Source organism: Alosa sapidissima, chromosome 11 (genome assembly GCF_018492685.1).
Source record: "Alosa sapidissima isolate fAloSap1 chromosome 11, fAloSap1.pri, whole genome shotgun sequence".
In the NCBI taxonomy this organism is placed as follows: domain Eukaryota; kingdom Metazoa; phylum Chordata; class Actinopteri; order Clupeiformes; family Clupeidae; genus Alosa; species Alosa sapidissima.
Window position 1 is genome coordinate 13,535,179 of NC_055967.1, and position 24,603 is coordinate 13,559,781.

General features: G+C 40.5%; 2 protein-coding genes and 1 long non-coding RNA gene across 10 annotated transcripts in view; 2 read left to right on the plus strand and 1 right to left on the minus strand.

Annotated features, from left to right (window-relative positions):
- The window catches only part of LOC121724564 (transcription initiation factor TFIID subunit 3-like), a 33,773-nt gene extending 31,299 nt beyond the window's left edge, over positions 1-2,474 (plus strand). For all 3 annotated transcript variants that reach the window (XM_042111227.1, XM_042111228.1, XM_042111226.1), the window contains 2 exons: positions 1,135-1,241; positions 1,486-2,474. In XM_042111227.1, coding sequence (XP_041967161.1) covers positions 1,135-1,241; positions 1,486-1,600 — 222 coding nt within the window. In that variant the 3' untranslated portion in view covers positions 1,601-2,474. The remainder of the gene's footprint in view (positions 1-1,134; positions 1,242-1,485) is intronic.
- Positions 2,475-5,314: 2,840 nt separating this feature from the next.
- On the minus strand, positions 5,315-8,157 carry LOC121723736. Its single transcript, XR_006035024.1, has 2 exons — positions 8,037-8,157; positions 5,315-5,626 (listed from the first exon to the last, which is right to left on the minus strand). It is a non-coding gene; the product is annotated as an uncharacterized LOC121723736 (long non-coding RNA).
- Positions 6,821-24,603, plus strand: part of LOC121723735 (transcription factor SOX-6-like) — a 63,385-nt gene continuing 45,602 nt past the window's right edge. For 2 of the 6 annotated variants that reach the window (XM_042109772.1, XM_042109778.1), the window contains exons 1-2: positions 7,565-7,900; positions 17,752-17,818. The gene's annotated coding sequence lies outside the window, so the exon portion shown is untranslated. The other 4 variants (XM_042109775.1, XM_042109773.1, XM_042109776.1 and 1 more) reach the window with 4 other exon arrangements.

Below are 24,603 nucleotides of genomic sequence, written 5' to 3' on the forward strand. Positions count from 1 at the left end.
AAAGTGCTTTACAATTAGCCTGACGAGCCAGACCCACATTAAAATGTAGGGTCTGGACACTCACCGTTCGCAGTGCTCAGTCCGAGGGGCGGGATAATCAGTTGTCTTTTAAATTCCCTCTGCACGCAATAGGACAGCGGCAGCGCTATGAGTCCCATGCGTTTCCCACCAGCGGAGCTAGTTGGCTAGTTCAAACGTTTGCCAACTTAATAAAAGCTTAACTCGTGTCACACTGTTCGCCAGCAGCAACATCCATCTGATTTGTTTTCAAGTAGCAGGGAATTCAAGCCAAACCGTTGCAACTCTGCCATCAATCATTATGTTAAGCCCACCTAACGACTCTATACACGATTTCATTGGCCTGATTAAGTTTCAATTTCTGGAGCTCACAAGCCAACGGAGAGTTGCTAGACTAGCCCTGCCAGCAAATGTAATTTGCTGCCGCTAGGGGCGCATCTAGATTTCTAGGCTACAGTACTTTACAATAGAAGACACATGCATACAAAGAGACCTCACTCTACTGACTACCTGTAGTCGCCCGTCTCAAATTCAAATCACAAATGCTGGCCTGCAAAGTGATCTCCAGTCGAACTTGCCCCACATTGCCTGTAATTTGATTGGCTGCCAAAATCCGCAATCTTATTGGCTTAATGTTATCTATTGATTTTCTGTAATTTGATGGTTGGTTGTTATAATACTAAATATTCAAAAATAAAATCAGTCAAGCAAAAAACTAAAGAAACTATATAACTCATGAGGACTGCACACACCCAAAGGATTTACTGTAATTGTAAGAAAAATAGCCTTTACATGTAGTTAATGCACACACACACATACACACACACACACACACACACACACAGAAAAACACACACACACACTCTGGCCCCTGAACAAACCTGGTTGCGGCCCCTAGGCCTGTAAAAAAAGAGTTATTTTTTCCACTTTAATCCCAGATATTGATACAGTGCATTCATATGCAGGGATGATTCTGTCAAATTTGTTATTATTTGGACAGGAACACTCAAGCAATATGCAGTTTTACTGGGAAAATAAAGTAGTGTTCTATTAAGTTAATATGGACAAAAATTGTAAATCTCACCCTACATGATTTGTTGTGCCTTTTTTTTTAAGATCCGTGATGAATGGGGAAACAAAATCTGGATTTGTCCTGGTTGCAATAAGCCTGACGACGGAAGTCCGATGATTGGATGTGATGACTGTGATGACTGGTACCACTGGTGAGAATTTAAACTTTTTGATGTATTACTGTTTGACTAGTTCTAGTTGAGTGTAAATACAATAGCACAATACAAGAGCTTTTATAGTTGAGTGTACTAAACTATATCAATAGTATGCTTGTTTTGCTCATCAGTTTAGTGCCCGTCAAATGCCATGTGAAACATCCAGTCTATGTTGCCACCTCTCACTATACTGTGTCCTTGTCACTCATGGTCCACCTCTCTGCTGTGTCTCTGCCCACAGGCCCTGTGTGGGGATAATGGCTGCCCCACCTGAGGATGTCCAGTGGTTCTGTGTCAAGTGTGCCAGTAAGAAAAAGGACAAAAAACACAAGAAAAGGAAACACAAAGTGCACTGACCCTGGGGCTGGACATGTTTTATAGAAGGCTCTACCTTTTCTCCAAGTTCAAACTGAACTTGGAGAATTGTCCAGACTACTCTCCTCAGAATTGGATTAACTATGGGTTCTTCGTTTCTGATCATGTGGAATATCTGTCTACCAAGCACCTTAACTGAGACCGTGTGGAAGCCAAGCAGGGTATTTGGAATATAGATGTGTGGCGTCCAGAGAAATTATGCTTTTCCTTTTTAGGACGATATATTTACTTTAACAGAAAATCAATCAGTTAGACTCACTGTTGCAGTGGCCAACCATTGTTCTGACATTGATGAAATATTGCATATAAATACGTACTGAGGGGACACTGAGGTTGGTGTGTACAGTATGGAAACTCAGACCTCTAAGTCAGTTTCCATTTCTTGAGAAACAGACTTGTCAGTTTCATTGTCAGCAGCTGATTATTTTTTTAACTTGCCTGATTTTCTTTCTTGTAATTAGTGTATATTTTTTGAAATGAGAGTTTGTATTTTTATTTTTTCTCGCACATTTCTGTATGCTTTCAGCATATTTTATTTGCCAGAATTTCCTCAATATGAAAGACCAACGGTTTGGGGGTATGTGTACATGAATTGTGTGCTTTATGTACCTGAAGTTGATCCCTGAAATCCCTGGTCAATGAAATCTGCACTGACTGCTCCGTTCTCAAAGTTGCAGTGACTGTTTTGTTTTTTGACATTTATACATTTCTTTCTTTTTATTGGTGTGCCCAAGAAGATTGTTCAGTCATTTTAACAGGACAGACACAAATTATTGTTAAAGCAGGGATAAGACTACAGATGGAACCTTATAAGATTTATAAAAAGAGTTTATGAATAAATTAACTTGAATAAAATGTCTTGTCTTTTGTCAGTATAAGCTGGAAAAAGTGTCTCGTCGCTCTACTTGGAGTCATCATGAGAAAGCATACTGTCAGTCTCTGAGCAAACTATTGATTTTGTGTACTTAAGCATGCTTCAATTTGACCTTAGTCTTTGCACGTTGGCCAGCATTTAAATTAGGACCTTTTAAATACTGCTCTCTTTGGAAGGTTTTGTGCAGTTGTTACTCAGATTACTCGGTATCAGAGATATCAAAAGCTCTGCTTTCCATGATTGGAAGAATTCTGCCATTTACCTCTCATTTTCATCTCATAACAATAATTCATTGAAAGCCTGAAATAATTCTCATAACTCTAACAATAATTGACATTGAAAGCCTGAACAAAAGCTGTTGCCAATATGAACAGCCTTTTCAGTAAACCTGTAGTTTTAGCTCATGTGTGAGACATTTACTGATGACCATTGTAGTAAAAGACATTCCTACTTAACAACTCAGAGTCCAGGCCCACAAGATGATCAATAAATTGATGTGCCTGGCTGGTATCTGAGTTTTCAAATAGTGTAAATGCATACTACACTTGATTAAAGGGCTATATTTCCATAAATCTATAGTCTACATTAACCAATCTTTGACTTAACTTATACTTACTAATCATTTTGAGTTAGGCCTATGAAACCTAGCTGGCTATAGGATATATAGGTTATGACCTATTGAATCTTTGAATGGCTTGATTAGCCATGTGGCTTGATTGATGGAGCAGGCTTTGTGTACCTAATGTCTCGGTGACAATAGATTAGATGTGCTTGTGCTGCAAAAGGTAAACAAACCACTGTATCTGCATAATCTATGACAGAATTACTATCACTTCTGTGCTTATTTAGTTTCAGTCCTCTTCAGCACAGACAATTTATCGGCAAACATCTGAAGATGAGTAGGTGAATCGATTCTACCTGTTTTCTTGGTCTCAACTGAATCCTTGAAAGACACTGGTGAAAGATTTGGTATTGATCTTGAGAATGCAGGCGACTGTGCTCAGGAACATTATGCCAGTCCTAAACCACATAAACGTAGGCTACCATTATTGTGCTTTGGCAAGGAGCATATCAAACTTTACATCTTCATGATCGTCAGGTGTGAAATGATTCAGTATAACTGCAGTATTTATTACAGTGAGCAGAGTGATATAACTTGCTAAGCTTTGCTAATTATGCTACCACCTAAATTACAGGTTACCAAGAGACCGGCATCAGTAGAGCAAAGAGGGTGTGCCAGTGTACAAGCTTGGTTAAATAATCTAAGACCTTATAAGTTAAAGGCTTTGTAGCTCACTGGTAACTAGTGAAGAAAAAGTAGAACAACTGCGCGTCGGGGTTCTGTTCTCCCTGTCGGGACTTATTTTGTGATAATTACCGGCAGACAATACATTATCCCTTACTTAAATCTCGGGTTTAGCCAGTATTCTGGCTGCAGCATTCTGAAGTTGAAGACTTCTAGTATACAATCAGGAAGACCAGAAAACAATGCATTACAACAATCAAGCTTTGAATAAATATACAAATTTATGACTGTTTCAGCATAACACATTGACAGAATAGATCTAAGGCACGGAAAAGTCAAAGTAAACATCCAAGCTGAACTCCAAGGTCAAGGTATATCAGTGTCCGTTCGCACCATCGGTTGCTTTTTGAACAGCATGGGCTCTCAAGAGGGCTCCACTGTTGACAGAAAACCATAAAAAGCCAGACTGCAACTGGCCAAAATGCATATTGAGAAGTCACATTCCTGGGAGAATGTCAGACTGATGAGACAAAACTGGAGGTTTTTGGCAAGTCACATCAGCTCCATGATCACAGACAAACAAATGAAGCCTTCAAACTAGAGAGCATCATAGCCTACTGTACATCTGGCATCATAGTCTACCGGCATCATAGCCTGCCTCTGTCACCAATAGCCTACCTCTGGCATCATCTAGCATCATAGCCTACCTGTGTCACATGGAGGATGCATGGTTATTTTTTGAGGCTGCTTTGTCATTATTTAGCCTCTGGGCTAAGAGGGACTTATACAAAGCTCTGTCTAAGTCCCTCTTAGCCCAGAGGCTAAATAATGTCAAAATATTTTATACATTTTGATTGGTCTAACCACAGGACCAATTTCCACTACCTCAGTCCATCTTAAATGAGCTCAGGCCAAGATAAGATGGTGGCATTTCTGTATTAGGCCTAAATACAATTTCTTCTTTTGCATGGTAAAGTTTATACTAGCATTTGTGAATTGAGTATCAGACTTTGTAACAAAAGTAACAAAAGTAACAACGAGTAACAAAAGTTACATATAATGCCCATACAATGATTTTCTTTACAGAAACAGATCTGGTTTTAATCCAGTGTCATCTGAGGTTCAGAAGACCATAGCCATCCAATATTTTTTCAGCTCTATCCCTTGTTTGCAAAGATTTCTCTGGATTCTCTGAATATTTCTCTGAATATTTTAACATGTTCTGTAGATGATGAAATTCACAAATTCTTTGCAATTTCATTTTAAGAAGCAGTATTCTTATATTGTTTCATCAAACCCACACAGGTTTACCCAGAGCGATGAATACCTCCACATCTTTACTCCTGAGAGACTCTGTCTATCTGTGATGCTCTTCTTTATACCCAATGTTATAATTAGTTGTGAAATATTCCTCCTTTTGTTGTCTTTATCATTACACAACTTTTCCAGAGTTTTGTTGCCCCGTCCAAACTTTTTTTAAATGTGTCACTGGCATCAAATTCAGAATGAATATTTACCATGAAATAGTAATTTTTAACATTTGATATGTCTATGTCCTTTTACAGCTATATATGGTAGATTATCACATTCTGTTTTTATTTGCATTTTACACAACATCACACATTTTTCTGATTTGGGGATGTATTTATACTTGCAAATGTCAAGTGATAATCTTAAGCATACAATTCTGCTGTTCTAAACAGTCAATATCAAACTAAATGGCATAGCATGTGACCAATCTTTGTGGCATGTTCATATGAAGTTTAGCATATTTTGACAACAGGTCTGGCCCCCTAAAAATAGTGTAGACTCACAGACATCATCCACAAAAATTGGGACACTGTAACATCAACATGGGCATATACACACCCTTCCCAGAGGAATTATCTATAATGAAAAAGCAAACAGACAAGTCACTTGAAATGTAATTATGCCCTTGTCATTCTGTCTGACTAAATTAGAAGGGCTGTTCACCGCTTCAGAAGGAAATATGGGTTACCATTTTCTTTTGAACATTACAAAATAACTTCTTGAACAAAAAATACATAATCATGTTAAACTATTAATTATTCGATTTTTTCTATAGATATAGATATAGGCCATATCAGTTGCATGTCAAGTATTAGCTGATATAATTTATATTTTAAATGAGAAGACACATCTACTCATGTGAGATGCAATGAATGTTGCTCTGTTTTCTTGATAATATTGTACCAAAGAAGTAACATGAAAACATCACGTTCTGGTCATGTTTAGCCTAGGTTTCATGAACGTGTCTATCACAGTAAATGTGCAGTGTTAAAATATGAATAGTCCCATTTTTTTTTTTTAAATAGTGTAGCATTACTCAAAAATATCACAAGGTGGCACGATATCATCAGAGTTTTGCAACATAGTAAATTCATTAAGGCCCTCAACGTTCAAGTCCTCATTATCAAACCATTCTTGCCTAGGCTATAGGCCTATGCACCTCGCGGTGAGCTTAAAATGAGCTTTGTTATTTTAAGAGGAATATTCTAAAATAAAATAAAATGTTTGTTTAATAAAAAATGCTGCTGTTGTCCTTATCGCCTCGTTTGGGTATTTTAACGACCATAACCTAGTCATTGCTTAGGCCAACATTTAATTTGCCTGGCCTATTGTTGCAGCCGTATAGCTTGAAGCCTATGTGATAGATATCAGGATGTCTGCGCAGGGTAGGCCTGCCAGTGCCATGAAATCTCGGCAACTCTTCTGTAGTTCAGATGAGGTCTACGAAATAGACCTACACTAAAATGGGCACCGGTTTTAAGAGTATGGAGAAATTATTTCCTGTAAATATAAACTGACGCCGTAGATGCCAAACGTTTGCTAAACCATACAGATATCTGAATTTGAATAAGTCCCACTTTATTTGCGTTGATAAATTCTAATATTTAGGCTAGGTGTAAAATTGACTTCTTTATTTGAATGAAGAATCATGAACGAGGCCTACATTTCAACATTTTAGAATGTTCCGTGCTTGCAGTGAGTTTCAAGCTTTGTAATGCACTTATGATGGATGTTTACGCAGTTATGGCAGTTCTCTCTCTCTCTCTTTTCTCTCTCCCCAGAGAAACCTGCTCTGTCAGGGGGAGGCTTCTGTTCCACGCAATCAATGCCTTGGCCATCCACTTAAGCGTTACAGGACAGGGGGACGTTTGAATATGGCCTCTCTCAGGTACATTTCTGTTGGCTGCGACTGTGGTGTCAGCCACATCTTAATCTACATTTAACCATCATTCTCTGACAGGACTTGCTGTAACTGGACACATTCTGTCAGATTCCGGCCCGTGAAAGCACAGAAAATCCTTGGTGTTTGTCAGTCAGTCATAGAAGCCTACTGTAGACTACTCCACGCCGCGAGAAGAACTCGGAGGCGCGGTAAGTCAAGTTACTTTTTATTTGATGGGATTTGGGGTGTTTGCGCTAACAAATGTTTTCCAACAATCTGCTCAATATGGTTCTATGCCATTAATTATCCATGCCTGAAACTGCCAGATTTTCCTCTTCCTTAGCCTTACATTTTGAACCAGTTCACAGGTTTCTGACCGTTCACATTCGAACTCAGGTTTCTTTTTTTGTTGAATAGAGTCGATTGATTATAGCCTATCTCTCATAAATTGCAATATGCCTATTTAATGGGGAAATAATCCCTTAGACGAAGTCATTGAGTCACGTCTCTTGGGTGCATTGGAAATGTCCACTTGAACGATATGTCAACTTACGCTGTCGGACTTTTTGCATGCGTCCAGGAGGTAGTTTCAAGTTTGTCCACATAGCGGTACTATACAATAAAAATGCCATGCGCTCTGCTCGCCGCCTCAAGTGAACAGGGGTTGCAAGACTTTCTGTTAAGTTCTGTTCAAGTGTCGGGTTGCGTTTTTCAGTGCGCAGAAGTTCGGTGGACTGTACACATACTTTAAAGACATGGCATAGGCCATTATCGCAATGGAAAAATCTTCCTCCATAGTCTGGGCATTCTCACTTAGCTAACTTTCGTCTGGGTCGTGCGATTGACCCTCAAGAATGCGTGAGCCATAAATGAAATAAAGCTCCCATTCTGAAGTGGATCAATTTGACAACGCGCGAAGTGCATTTCATCCCTGCGGACAAAACTGCTACTGGACAAAGGCGACTTAAGTAAGTTTACCAACTTAAAGATACTTTCACATAGTTTTCCAGATTTTGAGTCAAGGGGAAAGCAACATTTGTGTTTTGCCGTTATTCCCATGCTTCCAACATAGCTTTAGTTGATTTTGGTAAATTGGCTTATTACCTGTGACTGCAGACACAAAGTTGTATAGGTTAACCTTAGTCGGCTTAATAATGATCAAAGATGTGGTCAGGCAAATTAATTAATATTGCCAGTGTAGGTCAAATAGACTAGGCTGCGTGTGGGTCCCTGATATTTTGACGTCAGTGTTGTGAAGTTCATCATGAGGATAAAGGCGATGATGTAAATGACGTTTTTGTGTGTCAGGGTATGAGAGGACAGGGACCGTGGAAAGTGTTGATGGGAGAACTTTGTCTGGACTACGAAGATACGGCTTGCCATCAAGGGTGTTTCCCCCAAATTAGGCTCTCCTACAATCTCAGATAACGCTCACACTTGCGTGCTGCTCGCGGCGATTAGACTGCCATGGAACCTTCTGACACGGGTCATCCCTACGAATAATACAAGTGCACTGGGGGTATTGAAGGTGTTGTCTTTGATGGTGATGTCAGTGAAAACATTTACCCCGTAGGCTATTTTATGTTCATTTTCAATTAAATCTGAGTAATAACATCAGATGGGATATTATTTTGTCACAACATGGCACAGCCTGTCTGGATGAAACCAATATTTCTTTCGTGTTAATAGCTGTAAAGTTTTCACTCTGATAGTAGCCTAATGCCATAAGAATAGTTAGGTACACGAGAAGGTAAACCAGTTCGCCTTGAAAAACAATCCACGAGCGGCATCACCCGACAGCGTGTCGTTGGAAGTTGATCTCGTATGGCATTTTGTTTTGAGCTCTTGCTGAGTTGAAGTTCCCACATAAGGTAAAGTGCCTCACTGAGAACCGTCCTTGTCCAAATGGCAGTTTTAAAATTAGACTGCCCATTCAGCACATTGTTTGACTTGCTACTCGGAGATGTAGCCTAGGCTACTGTCTGAGACTCCTTCTCTGTACTTCAATCTTTAGCTGACAGGACCAAGTTACTTTTTCAGGACATGGCTTATTTTACTACATTTCCTCCGTTCTGTATTTTTCGTTATCTTACTCTAAATCTGACTGAATCCATGATTGATACAAGCCTACGTTTTATTGATGCGCACTAGATTTCTTTAAACTTAACCTAGGCTATTTCATTTTTGTTTTATTTTCTCTGTTATCTTACCTTTTCAAATGAATCAACTTGAGCATATGAAAATGTTTAAAAGAGTGTTTATTTAACAATGCGTCTAAACAAATTGCTTTTTTGGTCAAAATAACTCCAGTTCACCCAGTAGCCTATAAGATATTTAAATTAGTAGCCTATCATTGAAGAATATTTACCTGTCCAATGCACTCTGCGTTTTTTTGTGTAAAAAATGCTGGTCCTTAGAGTTCACATGCAATCATAGTTCATGATTAGGCCTAGGTCATCTTTTGAAATAAAATTATTCAAATCATGTTTATTATTTTTCTCAACAAGCTGTAGAGAATTGTAGATAGGCTATAGCACACACCATTAGTTTACTGATGGAAGGCCTGTGAAAAGAAGAACGATAATTGAAGATGAGACCAGGAATTAACAATAACCTCTGATATTTCCCATTGTCTAGCATTTTGTAAGACATAGCTGGAAAAGATGATTTCTTCATTGATTGAGGAGTCCATCTTACATTTCAAACGTTGAGCTCTTCGGATCTTTAGTATCAATTAAGTTGCAGTTAAGCTGTTAGTTAAAGCCAACACATTTTTTATTTCACCCTATTTCTAAAATAACTTAAATCTGTAAGAACATTTTTGTTTATTTATTTGTGTTGGGTACACAAGAAACATGAAAAATGAATAAATATCCATATGAGATATGTTTTTTTTTTTAACTGTTAGGCCTACTTGTATTGCTAATTCTGTGATTTGTAATGAAATGGTTGAATTTACAAAACTGTAAAAGTAATTATGTTCCATCTGTTCCATCTATAGTTTTTGCATCAGCATAATACACTGTATTGCGATACCAAGGAGTAATCAGTTTGCCGGCGAGTGTATGGCTGCTCTGGAGCCTAATAGTCTTGAGGAGTGTGATTTGTTGAAGGCAAGGGTGATCTTACATGTTGTGCAGTTTATGAAAAGCTCAATTATCTTATGTCCACATATTCTTTTTATTAATTAGATAATCTTTGTAAATTGTGTCCCTGTCTTATAATGTATCACATATGCTCCTTGGTTAACCATGTTTACACTATCCACACTCATAAAACTGCAATTTAAGTTACTAGACAAAAGACAAAGGAGAGAAAGAGAGAGATTAGTTGACCACAGAAGCAACATCATAAGACAATGCACTGCAACAGAACATTGGTGTGTACGCTAATCATGAGCAAAAGACCACCAGAAATGCCTGTCCATAGTGTAGGTGTCTTTATCTTTCGAACTGACTGTAGCTCCTTGTTGTAGGTCTTGAAAACATATCGATATAGGTCAGTGCACTTATATGAAGGAATTGCATTATATTATAATTTCAGAATTAGGAGAAGAACTGAGGTACAGAGTATACTGTCTTGTAATAATAATAATAATAATAATAATAATAATAATAATAATAATAATTCTATTTCTTTGTCTTTTTAGTTGTGGTAATGTCATACTTGAATGCATCATTATACATATGACTTAGATATATATACTGTATATATATATTTGCTGACCAGAATTCAATGCAACATGATAGAATTCGCTGTCAGCCCGCTGAAGTGCTCAGTGCATTTGGAGCAGCACAGCCAGTAATGCCAAAGGCCAGTGCCACATGTCCACATTCATCACTGAACTGCCTTTGCTGGTTTCGTCTTATCCGGGCATGGAATTTCCATTATCCCAGCTTTAATAGTGTGGTCGTAGAGAGCGCATCACCATGAAGACTTAATTCCATTTTGTGCTTTCTCCATCTGCAAAATCGTAACGTGGCAGAGCTGCCAGTGAAGCAGACACTTGGGTGTGGGATCGGTTCGATCAGGGGTTTCCAGGTGGGACTCGGTGATGAGCTGCTGTGTTCTGAATATTTGTCTGTCTTTTCTAAGTCTAATGGTTCTTGGTGAAGTGTCAGCACAGTCCATTGGCTGACAGCCCCACCCGTGAGACCACCTGCCAGTCAAACGTAACTCACACTGCAACAGTGGCTTGTCCTTTGTCAGTTATAGCAGTGGTGGGCATTAACTCTGATGGATTTTAATGAGATAGCAATTCTTTAAAACCATCCCCATTCACAATGAGTCATAATCTGTCTAATTGCTCTTTTTGTTTTGTTTTTATCTGTAATGTTACTCCTAGTATTGTAGAGATTATATTATAGCAGAACAGTTCATATTGTTTCATAATGACTTGACAGCAATCCTTGAGATCTTTGGGAAATCCAAGATGCAACAGTTGGTAATGGTCCAACACATGCTCAAACAGAAGGTCAAAACCTCACAACCAGTTGAACCCAGTGTAGCCTTTGCAGTTGTCATCCTTCCACACTACACTGGTCCATTCAGTGCCCATCAAATCCACAGACTATTTACAGACCATTCATTTTGTAGATAGGAATAATCTCATCCTCAATCTTAAGTCATTTGAATTTGAACTATGTTCATCATGATTCATGCCTTTCACAAATAGATGAGAGGATAATCAAGGAGCCACAGGCCTTTCTGCTCTGTTTTGGGTCAAGTAACATGAGTTTCCCGAAATCAATGAATAATTTAGCCAGGAGTCTATTGGTGTAACATTGTTTTATTGAAAAGTCCCTTAAACAGTATTATAACATATTACACCTTGTAGGTTTGAATGCATTCTTTTCTGCCTTGGCAAAACTAAAAAAAGAATAGAAAACAACATGGAAATATCCTTTAATGCTGTGGAAAAGGTTGTGGTTATGCCTCCCAGGAAGAGTCTTCTTGGCAATCTGGACAAGGCTACCACAGGAGCCTGCCCACCCCAAGCCCCCTCCACCCCCCAAGCCAAGTCTCTCTGTAAATGAACTCCTGTCACAGGTCTCCTCCGTCTGGGAGAGAAGCGGCTCTGTCTGGTGGCAGTGCTGAGGGGCGGCCCACCCATTTGTCCATCTGGAACAGGCTCCTGTTCAGGCACCCAGGCATCATGTCCCGCATGTGCAAGAAGGGGGAGGGCAGATCCCACCACAGGCTCATGGTCTGTGGTTAGAGGCATGAGCGATAGAGGCGGGTTCCTCATGCACTCTAGCAAACTGATTGGTTGGCCAGCCTTTTTTTAGGGAGGGAGGGCGTTTTGGCGGCTTGTGGTTCACTGCATAGCTTCTAATCAAACTGTCATCATTTTGGACTTAAGGGGATGGCCCAACCCAGAGTGTGCTGTTGGTGTGGAAAAGGGGGAGAAACCCCCAAAGCAGTGAGATGTTGATTTCATTTGTCCTCCTCTTCTCTGGATGAACTTCACATTGCAATGCTTTGACAGCATGAAGCATCCGCTATACACTTGTAATAAGCAATGGTTGGCCTTTTAATGGTTGGCTAGAGTAGGATTATGTCCATCAAATTTGATTGTTAAGAACCCATGGCACACATACTTTATTGGTAACATTGGTGACATGGTTTTGAACTATTTTGCACTGACCTTGTAAAACTCTTAATCAGAATCCAGATGCAAAATTATGACTTTAATGAAATCACTACACAATGAGGCAGATAGTCAGCAAGATCATGCATCAGATGTTTATGAGATAAACAGCTTCAGATACTGCCAGAATCGGAACATTCCATTCCAAATTATATTAAAGTCTTGATGAAGCAACACAGCTGAGATATGTACAATGTACAATATGAAATAATATGGAGACGTTGTTTTGGTCTTATTGACAGCTGTGTATGTGTGGATGCATCAGCCCACAGTGGTCTTTTCACATAGTGTATGTCTGCTGAAGATGACCATTGTAGTCTAAAACACATTCAAGCATTTGGTCATAATGTGTCTAAAGTAGTTTGTTTGGTGCCGGCCACATTTCAATCTGACACAGGGCTACAGTGTCTATAAGCGAATTATTAAGTACAGAAGCCTTTTTGTGAAATTGAGCATACTTGACCATGAGCATAAAGTGACAACAGATGGTATCTCTCCTCAACTCGAACAGCATTGAGATTTTTTTGCAACATGCCACTTTGTCTTTTTCATCATTAGGTCTATGGTAAATACAGTATGTACTCAGACATAAAATCTCTTGCAACGTTAAGGCTTTAAGGCAAAAGAAAGAGAAAGAAACTGATAGCCTATTCTTCAGACCCACAGTTTTGTTCTGGACGCTTGAGAAAGTGCTTTCCCCCATTTTAACAGTTTGAAATGATTTAGATGGTAGAATGGTCTGATACTGATGGAGTGATAATATCCAGACAGTTTTCTTACTGAATGATGTACCTGTTATTTAAACTCTGGCAGCCTATAGTGTACATCTAGCTAACTTCCCTCTTAGTTTTTGAACCATTCCACCAACCAATCATACAGTACATGATGGAAACGCATTTTATCCTTTAATTTACCTATCACACCTATATCTTTAATTGACCTATCACTTCTATATCTTTAAAATGGCTCTTCTCTGTCATTGCACCTTTTTCTTTCAGCATCAGATAGAGAAAGCTAGACTTGAAAAGAAAGGAAAACACAGTGAGATAAGAAAGGCCTGATATTGACAGGGAGAAAGGGAGTGAGAAAACAAAAGTGAGAGAGTGATGGATGGATGGAGCTTAGAGAACGTGAGTTGAGGGACTATGTGAAGTAGAGGCAGTGAGAGAGCCACACAGCTGCTTCCCAGGGCTTCTCTGGGGCCATGCAGGCAGCAGATTGTAGATGATATGATACGACAAACAGTAGTGGTAGTTGAGTCCTGGTGGTATTTGTGTTGGATGGCACTCCTGGGCAGTAATGAGAACCATGTGTCTGGTTGCCTGAGGAGTATTAGAGATCTCCCATGTGACCCACCTGTCGTGCTTTCAGTGCCCATAATTCTAACCTCATGTCCCTATCACTTGGAAAGCATTCAGTTCTGAGACCCAGCAAGCCTTGCAGTGTTTAACAGGAGTGTAGACTGGGAGAGGAGGCCGGGAGGTAAAAGTGTGTCAAACAAGAGAAAAGGTGAATGACTTTCTCCCATTCTCTCCTGTTGTTGCCCTAAAATGGTAGCTCTTGGTCTAGGATGTTCTAAGTGGCCATAAAGTCATAACTGACTGATTAGGTGTTCTTTTTAATGATATGAACTTGATTGTACCTTATTCTTCCCATTGTTGTTGTTGCTAGGATGTCATGGTTGAACTGCCCCACTTTTCAAATGTTACAATGTAACATTGTAATCTTATTAATGAGTGACATGGAAACAAAGTCGCTCTAATGCAGTGTTTTTCAACCTTTTTTGTGCCACGGCACACTTTTGACACTTAAAATGTCCCACGGCACATTAACATCCTGTGTGAAGAAAAAATTAGGGCTGTCAATCGATTAAAAAAAATAATCTAATTCTAATCTGATTAATGGGGCCCCCTTGTACAATGCCTGCATACCACAAATAGTGCAATCATACAATCAATGAGAGCATGTGGTTATAAATTCTTTGATGCAACAGTTGCTTTTCTGGACCAGTGAGTGACATTTGGGTAATTTTCTGCGGCACACCTGATGATCTCTCACGGCACACTAGTGTGCCCCGGCACAGTGGTTGAAAAACACTGCTCTAATGAATCTCTGCATGCATGCAGTGTAATGTTTGTGACTCAGCACAGTGTGTGCATAGCTGGACTTCAGCTGGCCAGAGATGCTCTCCCTTGCATGGCATCTCCACAGCATTGCATAGAGGCGTGCACATGGTCTTTCCCAACTCTTCATGTAAGAGTCTTTGTACGTGTGCAAAAGGTCCGCTCCCGACATTTAAACCACCCCCCACTCCACAGCCAGGGCTTCCCCACTCCCTGTAACATGCCTTCTGTCCCTGTCTCTTAAGTCAGCATCCTCTCCATCATTGTGTTGATATACCAGGTGGTGTTCATGTGATGGTATTTCATGTCACAGCCTACCTGTCAGCTGTTTACTCTCATATGCTGGTATTATATAGTATGCTTACCGCTTTAAGTGAGGAGTTGCTGAGTATTTCTATACAATGTGACAGATTCTCCTATAAGACTATCATTAATCAGCAATCAGATGAACAAAAAACTGTATATGTCTAGTTTAGAAGTGGAAATAGTCTGAGGAAGTAAGACCTTCACTCTGTAGCAGGAATAACAACTGAAGTCAAGAACCAATTGCTGAAAGTCACAGCTCATAAATTTGGGCCAAGATTATGACTGACATACTTCTAATCTGGTCATGTCTATGTCTCTGAAAGCCTGTGTCTAAATTCATACAAATCTACCACTCTTCTGTTACCCCATATGAGCGGCATGACCCATTAGACAGCTGTTCCAAGAGCAAGACTGTGGGGTCAAGTACCATAGCCCCACCACAGAGCCACCTGTTCCCCTGCAATAATGTACATGTCATGTCAACTCCCGCTCCCTCCTTCTCTTCAACATGGACTCCCATGTTTACGTATCATAGGCCTAAGCTTTAGCCCTGCAACTGGCTCATGCTGAATCATTTCCAAGTGTACATGTGGATGGAATATTGTGAATATTATACTCATAAAACATTTACACATCCGATTTAGGAGGCTGTCACACTGGCTTTTGAACAGATGTTGAGCATGGTTTAAGCCACTCTTCAGAGATCAGTAGAAAGGGGACCTTTGCCCAAAATGTGCTTTCTCATGTGGGGTGGTGACAGTGCAGGCTCCCAGGTGGCCTCGGTTTCTCAGGCATGCAGTGACGTGTTGGTGCATTCCAAGCACATTCACAAAGCAAAGAAAGGACAAGTCATCTCCACTCTGCAGTCATGTGTTGTTATATTTCTGAATGCGAACAGCCTTTTGTTGGATGTATTCAACAAAGCTGTGGAGAATCTTATGAATTGCCCTTAAGCAGTTCAAAAAAAGATTCCCTCTTGGTTTGGGTGAGGCTGCTTGGCAGTAGCGTGTAGCCACATGCCCCAAACTCTTTGTTTTTCATCCAGACAAAACCACATCAAGGAAGCATACACCATTTCACCAGGTTAATTTCCAATCGTTGTCGTACTACTGCATTGGCCCAATGCAGCCTAGATTGTTATCTAGAAAATCATTAAATGCATATGTATGTTTACTCTCTTTCTCTGGATAAAGCATCATGATTTAATGCAGTAACATAACAGCCATTTTCCATCTTCTATTTTCCATTTATTTATTAATGTCTGGCACATGCTAAGGGGATCACATCTTAATATGTTTCAGATTTCTTTGAGACATCCTTATGAACGTCATCATTTCACCTTCCCTTTTAGAGTCAGATATGAAGGGGCAGCCGTGGCCCACTGGTTAGCACTCTGGACTTGTAACCGGAGGGTTGCCGGTTCGAGCCCCGACCAGTGGGCCGCGGCTGAAGTGCCCTTGAGCAAGGCACCTAACCCCTCACTGCTCCTCGAGCGCCGCCGTTGAAGCAGGCAGCTCACTGCGCTGGGATTAGTGTGTGCTCACTGTGTGTTCACTGTGTGCTGAGTGTGTTTCACTAATTCACCGATTGGGTTAAATGCAGAGACCAAATTTCCCTCACGGGATCAAAAAAGTATATATACTTATACTTATATCCACTTTGTTTATATGGCAAAGTTCTTTCTTTTTATGAATGTGACCTTTTGTGCTTTTTGGTAGCTCCACTTAATGGAAGGGCATTTTCCATCATGCTAAATGCCCTTGCGTTGGCTATGCACAGCTAGCAAGCAGGTACCATTTTATGATTAATAAGAGGCCTGAAATGGCTTAATATCCTCCGGTTGTTGGTTTTGAGTGTCTGTGTGTGTGTACACATGACTATGTGTGTATGTGCTGTTGTGAGACTCAATGGAAAGCTCTAACAGCTGTGCAGTGCTCTGATTGGGTCGCTGCCATCACTAAATAACCCAATGATATGCTGAATTTGTCACCCCTGAGAGAATGCTGGTCTTTGTCTTTGCAGGAGTGCTTTGTGATGCAACTCAGGGCACCTGGGCAGGAAAGAATGATTTAGTTCCGCGATTTATGGAAGTAGTCTCAGAGATGACCTTTAACCTTGTATTGTAAATAGAGACTTCCACAGTGTGGCAAAATGTAGCTTGAATACAATTTGTCCAAAGCAGAGGTGGGAAGTAACGTAGAAACACTTTGTTACTGTTACTGCACTTCAGTAGCATTTTCAGTTATGTGTACTTTACTGGAGTGATTCTTTTTTCTGGCACCTTTTTACTTTCAGAAATAACTGTACATTTTACTCCTTATATTTTCAAAACAGGTTTGTTACTTTCCTTTTAATGCATTTGAGGGAATTATTATATATACTGTATATATATATATATTATTTTGCGTTGTTGTGCCTTCCCGACATAAAAACGATATCAACCTAAATGGACAGTGCAGCGGCGTCACACAAAGGGATCAGGGTGGCAAAACAATGTTTACGTGATGATGGAAAACGTATCTTTTACTTCTTATTCAAAAATGGTCACACACTATCACAATACCCTACTACATGGACAACAGTGTGTAGGCTAGTAGCCTATTGAGAAAAACATTGTAAAGTTGTTTGTCTTCTATAACGTATTGGAAAAATCACTTACTGTATCTCACAGGTTACTAACTCTTGATGAAACATTGCTTCTGTTATACTGCATTATAAACTGAAGGCTTACTCTTTTCAGGTCACATTCATGCGTGCAAATCTTGCTAGCCAGTGAGACATTGATGCAGGGACAAAGATAAACCTATGTGAGTATACCTGAAATTTCCCAGTATTTTGACAGAAAGAAATTTGTCATATGTGTCAAATATGTGTTTTCAGTTTTTGTGATGGACAAATTGCACCTCACTGAAACCCACAAAGTTGCACATCTTTACAAATGCACCAATATATGTATGATTGTATATGGAGGGTTAAGTTCAACTTGAAGTTAAGTTCAACTTGTCAAGTTCATTTTCTGCATGGCTAATACCATATTTGGACTATTATTTTTATTGACTAAAATGCACAGGAAAGGTTTCCTTGTGGTACAGTATAAGTAGGGGATTTCCCACAGTGGGCCATGACCAATCAAGCCTATCCTGACATTACACAGCTTAACACAAGATTTAATAAGAATGCACAATTGGCTTTGGCAGTAGCAAATGTAAACGAGGACATGTTGTACCCAGGATCTGTAAAGGCACACCTTCATGCTACACTGCCACAGAGGACAAACAACAACCAAGCCTTTCTAAAATTACACAACAAGATGTTAGATACATAATTAGCTTGTGTTAGCTTGATACATTGCAAAGTAGCTAATACATGCTGTGTTAGGAGATGAAGACAAGCACACTGGCTCTACAAAATTGCCTTCCTAGGAGAGTGGAGTAGCTCACTCAACGATTTAAACGGATGGAAATGTAGAGCCTCCCCTGTCCCAAGTCCCACTCATCAGTTGGGGCTTAACCATCTCAGCTTCCTCCACATACCAGCACACTTGTCATCAGAGCCATATTTGTTTGGGAAATGATTGTGAATAATTTGAATGCAAATCTCCAACTCATCCTCATCACATCATAGCACCTGAGACCGTCTCAGACATGGGTGAAAGGGATATCGGCCCCAGAGAGTGTTGTTCCATAAGCAGACGGCTGGCCTCTTGTATGTCACATGCCGTCGTGCTCGCAAATGAAGAGGTGCTAATTGGTTCACCTTGTTGAGTGCAGCTCACTGGCAAGCTGGGTACCCTTTTCAACATAACATCTCTAGAGGTATTCAAACTTTGCTTGGCAAAGACCCCTATGCAACCAAGTGCTTTTCCTAATGGCACACACACACACACACACACACACACACACACACACACACACACACACACAGAAGTTGATTTGTCAAAAGGTGGTCTTTTTCCATTCAGATTCTCTGAGACTGTATATTTTCCTTTTCCAATGTGGTTACGTTTTCTGTGTGGTTTGTCTGTTTATTTGTTGATTGGATTACGCAAAAACTACAAGCTCGATTTTTTGCATGCATGGCTGAAAGGTATAGTATGTGCCAAGAAAGAACTCATTAAAGTTTGGAAAGGAACTAAATCACTGAGCGGATCCAGAAATTTAGCTTTACTTTCCCATCACATTGCGCTCTTATAGTACTCTTTTAATTTATTGATCAAATTTGATTAGATTAGTATTTTTTTAAATAGACATTCCTGTTGTTCTCAACCACATACAGTTTGAATGCCATTGCTTTAAGACTGTTTGATGTTGGTTTGCTTACAACTATGTCTCAGGTGAATATAGACAAGTATGTTGTGGGTAGAAGGTAAGATATTCTTGTTCTTGTATCTATTTTGAAAATGTTTTTTGTTTGTACCTGTGAAAAATTGTGTTCTGTTGAGACAGGGCTTCATGAATCATGCATTGCTTAAGGTGCGTTTTGCTCCTGAATGGAAGTGGAGTGTGTTCTGTGCTGTTCTCAGGGTAGAAGTCCAGTGGTGGAGTGGAGTGTGTTCTATGCTAGTCCAGTGGTGGAGTGAGGTGTGTTCTATGCTAGTCCGGTGGTGGAGTGGAGTGGAGTGGAGTGTGTAAGATTCTATGCTAGTCCAGTGGTGGAGTGGAGTGTGTTCTATGCTAGTCCAGTGATGGAGTGGAGTGAAGTGTGTTCTATGCTAGTCCAGTGGTGGAGTGGAGTGAAGTGTGTTCTATGCTAGTCCAGTGGTGGAGTGGAGTGTGTTTTATGCTAGTCGTGTGTTCTATGCTAGTCCAGTGGTGGAGTGGAGTGTGTTCTATGCTAGTCCAGTGGTGAAGTGGAGTGTGTTCTATGCTAGTCCAGTGGTGGAGTGGAGTGTGTTCTATGCTAGTCCAGTGGTGAAGTGGAGTGTGTTCTATGCTAGTCCAGTGGTGGAGTGGAGTGGTGGAGTGTGTTCTATGCTAGTCCAGTGGTGGAGTGGAGTGGTGTGTGTTCCTTCTTAACCAGTTCCACTCCATGCACCCCTCCCTCGTTCAATTTTAATTTTGCCCTTGAAATGTGGCCTTCTCTACATATGATCCCCTTGCGTCGCCCCTTTAGTGTGGTGAGGAGGAGAGCGAGCATCTCTGTGGCTTACTCACTTTTTCCCCCAGCAGCTTCCAAACCGCACCTTCTGCTACTTCCTTGAGATGATCAGTTGTCTCAATTCTATTACCACTGTGGGTTGGAGGGGATTCTCTGGCAGTGATGTAAAAGCAAAATAACTAGAGGGGAATGCTATAGAAAGGGCAATAAAGGGCTAGGATTAAGAAAAATATAGTATTGAAGAATTAAATAGAGGCCCTTATCCAAGTGCTGAATCAAAATAGTGTTTTCAGCCCATTCCCACAGTGTTCTCAGAATGGTAACCTGGCAGTCTGAACACCTCAAACACTCTCTGGCCACGACTCTGCCATTGTGTTGTCTGGCTCCCCCATTCTCTCAGAATGTTGGGTTATCCACTTCCTGTGTGTGAGTCAGTGTCTCAATCTGTCTTGTGCTGTATTTATGGGGAAAGCTGTTTCTGCTCTTCCGTGTTAATCTGAGCCGGGGCCAAGCGCAGGCTGGTTTGGCGCGGACACTGTGCGGTCGCAGCTGGGTCTCTTCCCTGAGCAGGGAGCCGTCTCCTCGGAAGAAGACAGACGGCTGAGGACGAGCCAGTCGTGCAATCCAGGGATCTGCAGGGAGTGCACGGGGATCCCACAAGAGTGCTGCTTTTGACTTTTGCAAGGACACACAAGCAGGTGTGTCTGTTGGAGGAGTGTCTGTGTGTTGTGTTGACAGTCACTGAGTTCATTTTCTGTACTGGAGCTGAACCACTATTGTCTTTGTCAGAGTAATGTTTACCTATTGAACAGTGTGTGTGTGCGTGTGCGTGTGCGTGTGCGTGTGTGTGTGTGTGTGTGTGTGTGTGTGTGTGTGTGATCAGGTCTTTTCCTGATCATTTCTTTTTTGGTATTCATAAAGGCCTTAATGAGTTCCTGTTGATATGTGTTGTCCCTTTTCTTTGCCATCTAATCATTTAAGTAGAACTGAGCCTAATTGAGACCTGTTCCATGATTAGATCTGTGACAGCTTGTTACAAACCAGCTTGAATGTAATCTAAACAAAGACTTTGGGAACCAGGCTAAGGATTATAAACCAACATCAAGCCACTAGGAATGATCTCAGTATCTCGTCCCTCAACTGTACAACAGATTAGAGGATTGAATGTCATATTCTTTTCATCATAAAAATATTTGCATTACATGGGGGGTGGTGTAATTGTGGTGGCTATCTTTATTGGAACTTGATGTTGTTGACTCTTACACTTTCTTGACTGCAGAGTGACCACTGCTCACCCTGTTTACTCTCAGTATTCTGAGAAGTCCTTGGTTCCTTTGTTTGCGGCGGTCTCAACTGGGTTTAGGTTGGTGCGGATAAGTGGGGTTTGCCTTTGACCACTAGTCACCTCGGCTGCTCTGATGTTCTGAATCACCGTGGTGATGCTTGATGTGGACAAATCTGAGATGGTGACAATCTTCTTTTGTTCCTCGGCCAAGTGTTTACAGTAAGTCAACTGGATTAATCCAAGTAAAAGCGTCTTTCCTCTGCTAATCCACATCCTCCCCTGCGTGTGTCAGCTTTGATTAGGCAGGATGGGCTCAGGGTGTAAACAAGTAAGTGAGCTTGAGAGAGGGGAAGAAATAGACAGACAGACTCAGAGTGACAGAGATGAGGAGAAAGAATGGAATGGACTGTGTCATAGTTTCCCAGGTAAATATCATTGTATTTTCAATCTCTAGAATTAAAGTTGTTTTCAATGCAGAATTGATGTAGAGCTGCCAACTCTCACACATTGAGAGTAAGATTCATTAATTCGATTGGCTCCACGCCCTCTTACACCAATCAAATGTGTAAGGGTTGGCAGCTCTGATGTAGCACTACATCAATTGGTGTGGCCCTTGTCCATAGGCAACCTTATGAGACAAGTCAAACAGTTCTTTCACCTTGAATCTGTTATTTCACATGATCATGTTGAGTTATTTAAGACAAAAGAGGCAATACCGATTACCAATTAGCAAAACTATAAATTTGGCCAACCAGTGAAATGATTGAAAATGTATTAAATCAGCTTGGTAAACCAAACATAGTCAGTGAAGCGTGGCCATAATACCCTGCCCTCCTCTTTCCACTGAATCTGCCTTTGTTTCCCCCCAGTTTAGTAGTGGTGATGGTGCTGTCTGCTAACTTTAGAACTGATAATATTAGCTTTAAAGAAAAAACAGCTCTACTTATCCTAAGTTAACTATACCCATTATACTCCACCTTAACTCAGAATGCCTTAGCATGGTCTGTTTATCTTGATCATGAATGTTGTATTTGTCTAGAGTTTTCTTAAATAGACTACCTGAATGTTATTCTTATTGTGGTCACAACCTTTGAGTGTACAGGATATCTGTCGTGCACTTTATCCTGGCTGTTCACATATATGTGGGATATGGTTTGCATGTCTTGCCAATGAGCAGTGCTTTGGTATTTCTAACTGTTGATTTATATTGAAGCAGTCAAAACATGTTTGACCTAACTAGCTCATGCAACCACTAATGAATGTCTTTGTACTGTAATCTCTCTTTCTTTTTTTCTCTCTCTCTCACTCTCTCTCTCACTCCCCCTCTCTCTCTCTCTCAGTCTCTCTCCCCCTCTCTCTCCAAGCTGAAAAAAGGTTTGTGGGGGGCTAGTCATTATATTTGTTACATTTCTGAAGACAACAGTGATGTCTGGCAGGGAGTCCTCTAATGCATCTGTCTCCATTGAGCTAAAGGTGCCTCTGAAATGGAGGGCAGATGATAGTCTTAAAAGGGTAAGCACAGTTGCCCCAGTAACTCCAGCTGCTACCTGTGGTTGAATAGCAGATTTTCTGCGAGACTGGGTTGTTGTTACAGGGGAATTGAGTGTATGTGATGGAGCTGCAGCAAAAGATATGGGACCACATAGTCCATAGCCTTCACACAGTCAAGGTACTTCCAGGTTTTAGGTAGAACAAGTAAGAAAAGAAGAAATAGATAACATGTCTTATAGTGCTTGTGAACTTCTACAAGTTATGTTTTGCACTATGTCAGAAGAACAGACACGCAAAAATAGGTTATAGCATACCAGTAGACCCTCCAGATCATTACATAGGAGGAGTATACTTATCTTTACCATTTTCATGTGAATGAAGGTTTGAACAATTAAATAAAGGTTTATTACCATATGTTTTCTTTCCATGTATAGTATATTTTTATGATATACAGTAGAAGTCAAGGTGATGTGAAAGAAAGCCCATGAACTCCACTTCCCATTAACAATAGTGTGTGAAGTTAGGACCTTTATGTCTTATAGATTGAACTGGATGGTTTAGCTGAATGCTGACAATGAGCACTTTGTGCTAGTGGGATCGACCTGTAACTTCACCCCTCTTTCAAACGGGTGTGTGTATGTGTGTCATGGCAGGGCGTCGGTGAAAAGGCCAACTGTGTAAAGAAGAACAATGATTTCTCTCACACTTTCTTTTAAGAAATGTTTGCTCGAATGTGTTAAAATACACAGAGTGTGCTTTCCAGTCATGCATGTGTGTCTGTTTTTGTTAGCATGTGAGGGAGAGTGCGTTTTTAGTCTTGGGGTGCATGTGTCAAGATACAACACTTCTGTTGTGTAGGAGCATGTGTATAGCCCACGTTGCACGGCACGCGGTAAGCTAGTATTGGAAGCTCCTGTCGGTGCTCATCTGGCACTGACAGAAACAGCAACTGCGTTGTAATTGCAGATTTGACAGCAGGAGCTGCTGTGACATGCAGACGTGCCTGAGGGCACAAAACAAATGCTTATAGCAAAAAGAGAACGGTGAGTAGAGCTCTGATAGTCTTGCCCTCCAAACGCAGCGCCGCACCTATCTGCCTCCCTACTCTTCACTCTGCCTCTCACATACTCACTCACTTATAGGCTGTGTATCTCACTTCATATCAGGGAATGCTGCCTACTCTTCACTCTGCCTCTCACATACTCACTCACTTATAGGCTGTGTATCTCACTTCATATCAGGGAATGCTGCCATATTAAATAGTTGAGCCAAGGACCACAGATTGTGGCTTATGATCATATTTCAATCAGCCTCAGTTCTCTACTTTATCTATATGAATGCAACAAGTGCATACAGTATGACTGTCATGACATACGATTTAGGGAAATGTTTGGAAAGGTCATTTAGATGTTTATACATCAGAGAATATCCTGTAACCCTACTTAAAACCAGAGAAAAAGAGATAGCTTTAATGTTTTTATATGGCTAAATATTACATATCTTTGATAAGGATTTTTTTCTATCTTGAATATAACAGTACATTTGGTGAAGCTCTCTTCTGCTCAATGATGTGTGGGCATTGTAGTCAGCTTCATGTTTAATGTTAGGTTAATAGGATTGGACCTGTTTGCGCCACCTGCTTTGTTAAGGCGAGGTCATTCACCAAGCTTACACTTGTGTAATGAGATTATTTACATGTTTACATGTAAGTGCAACTGT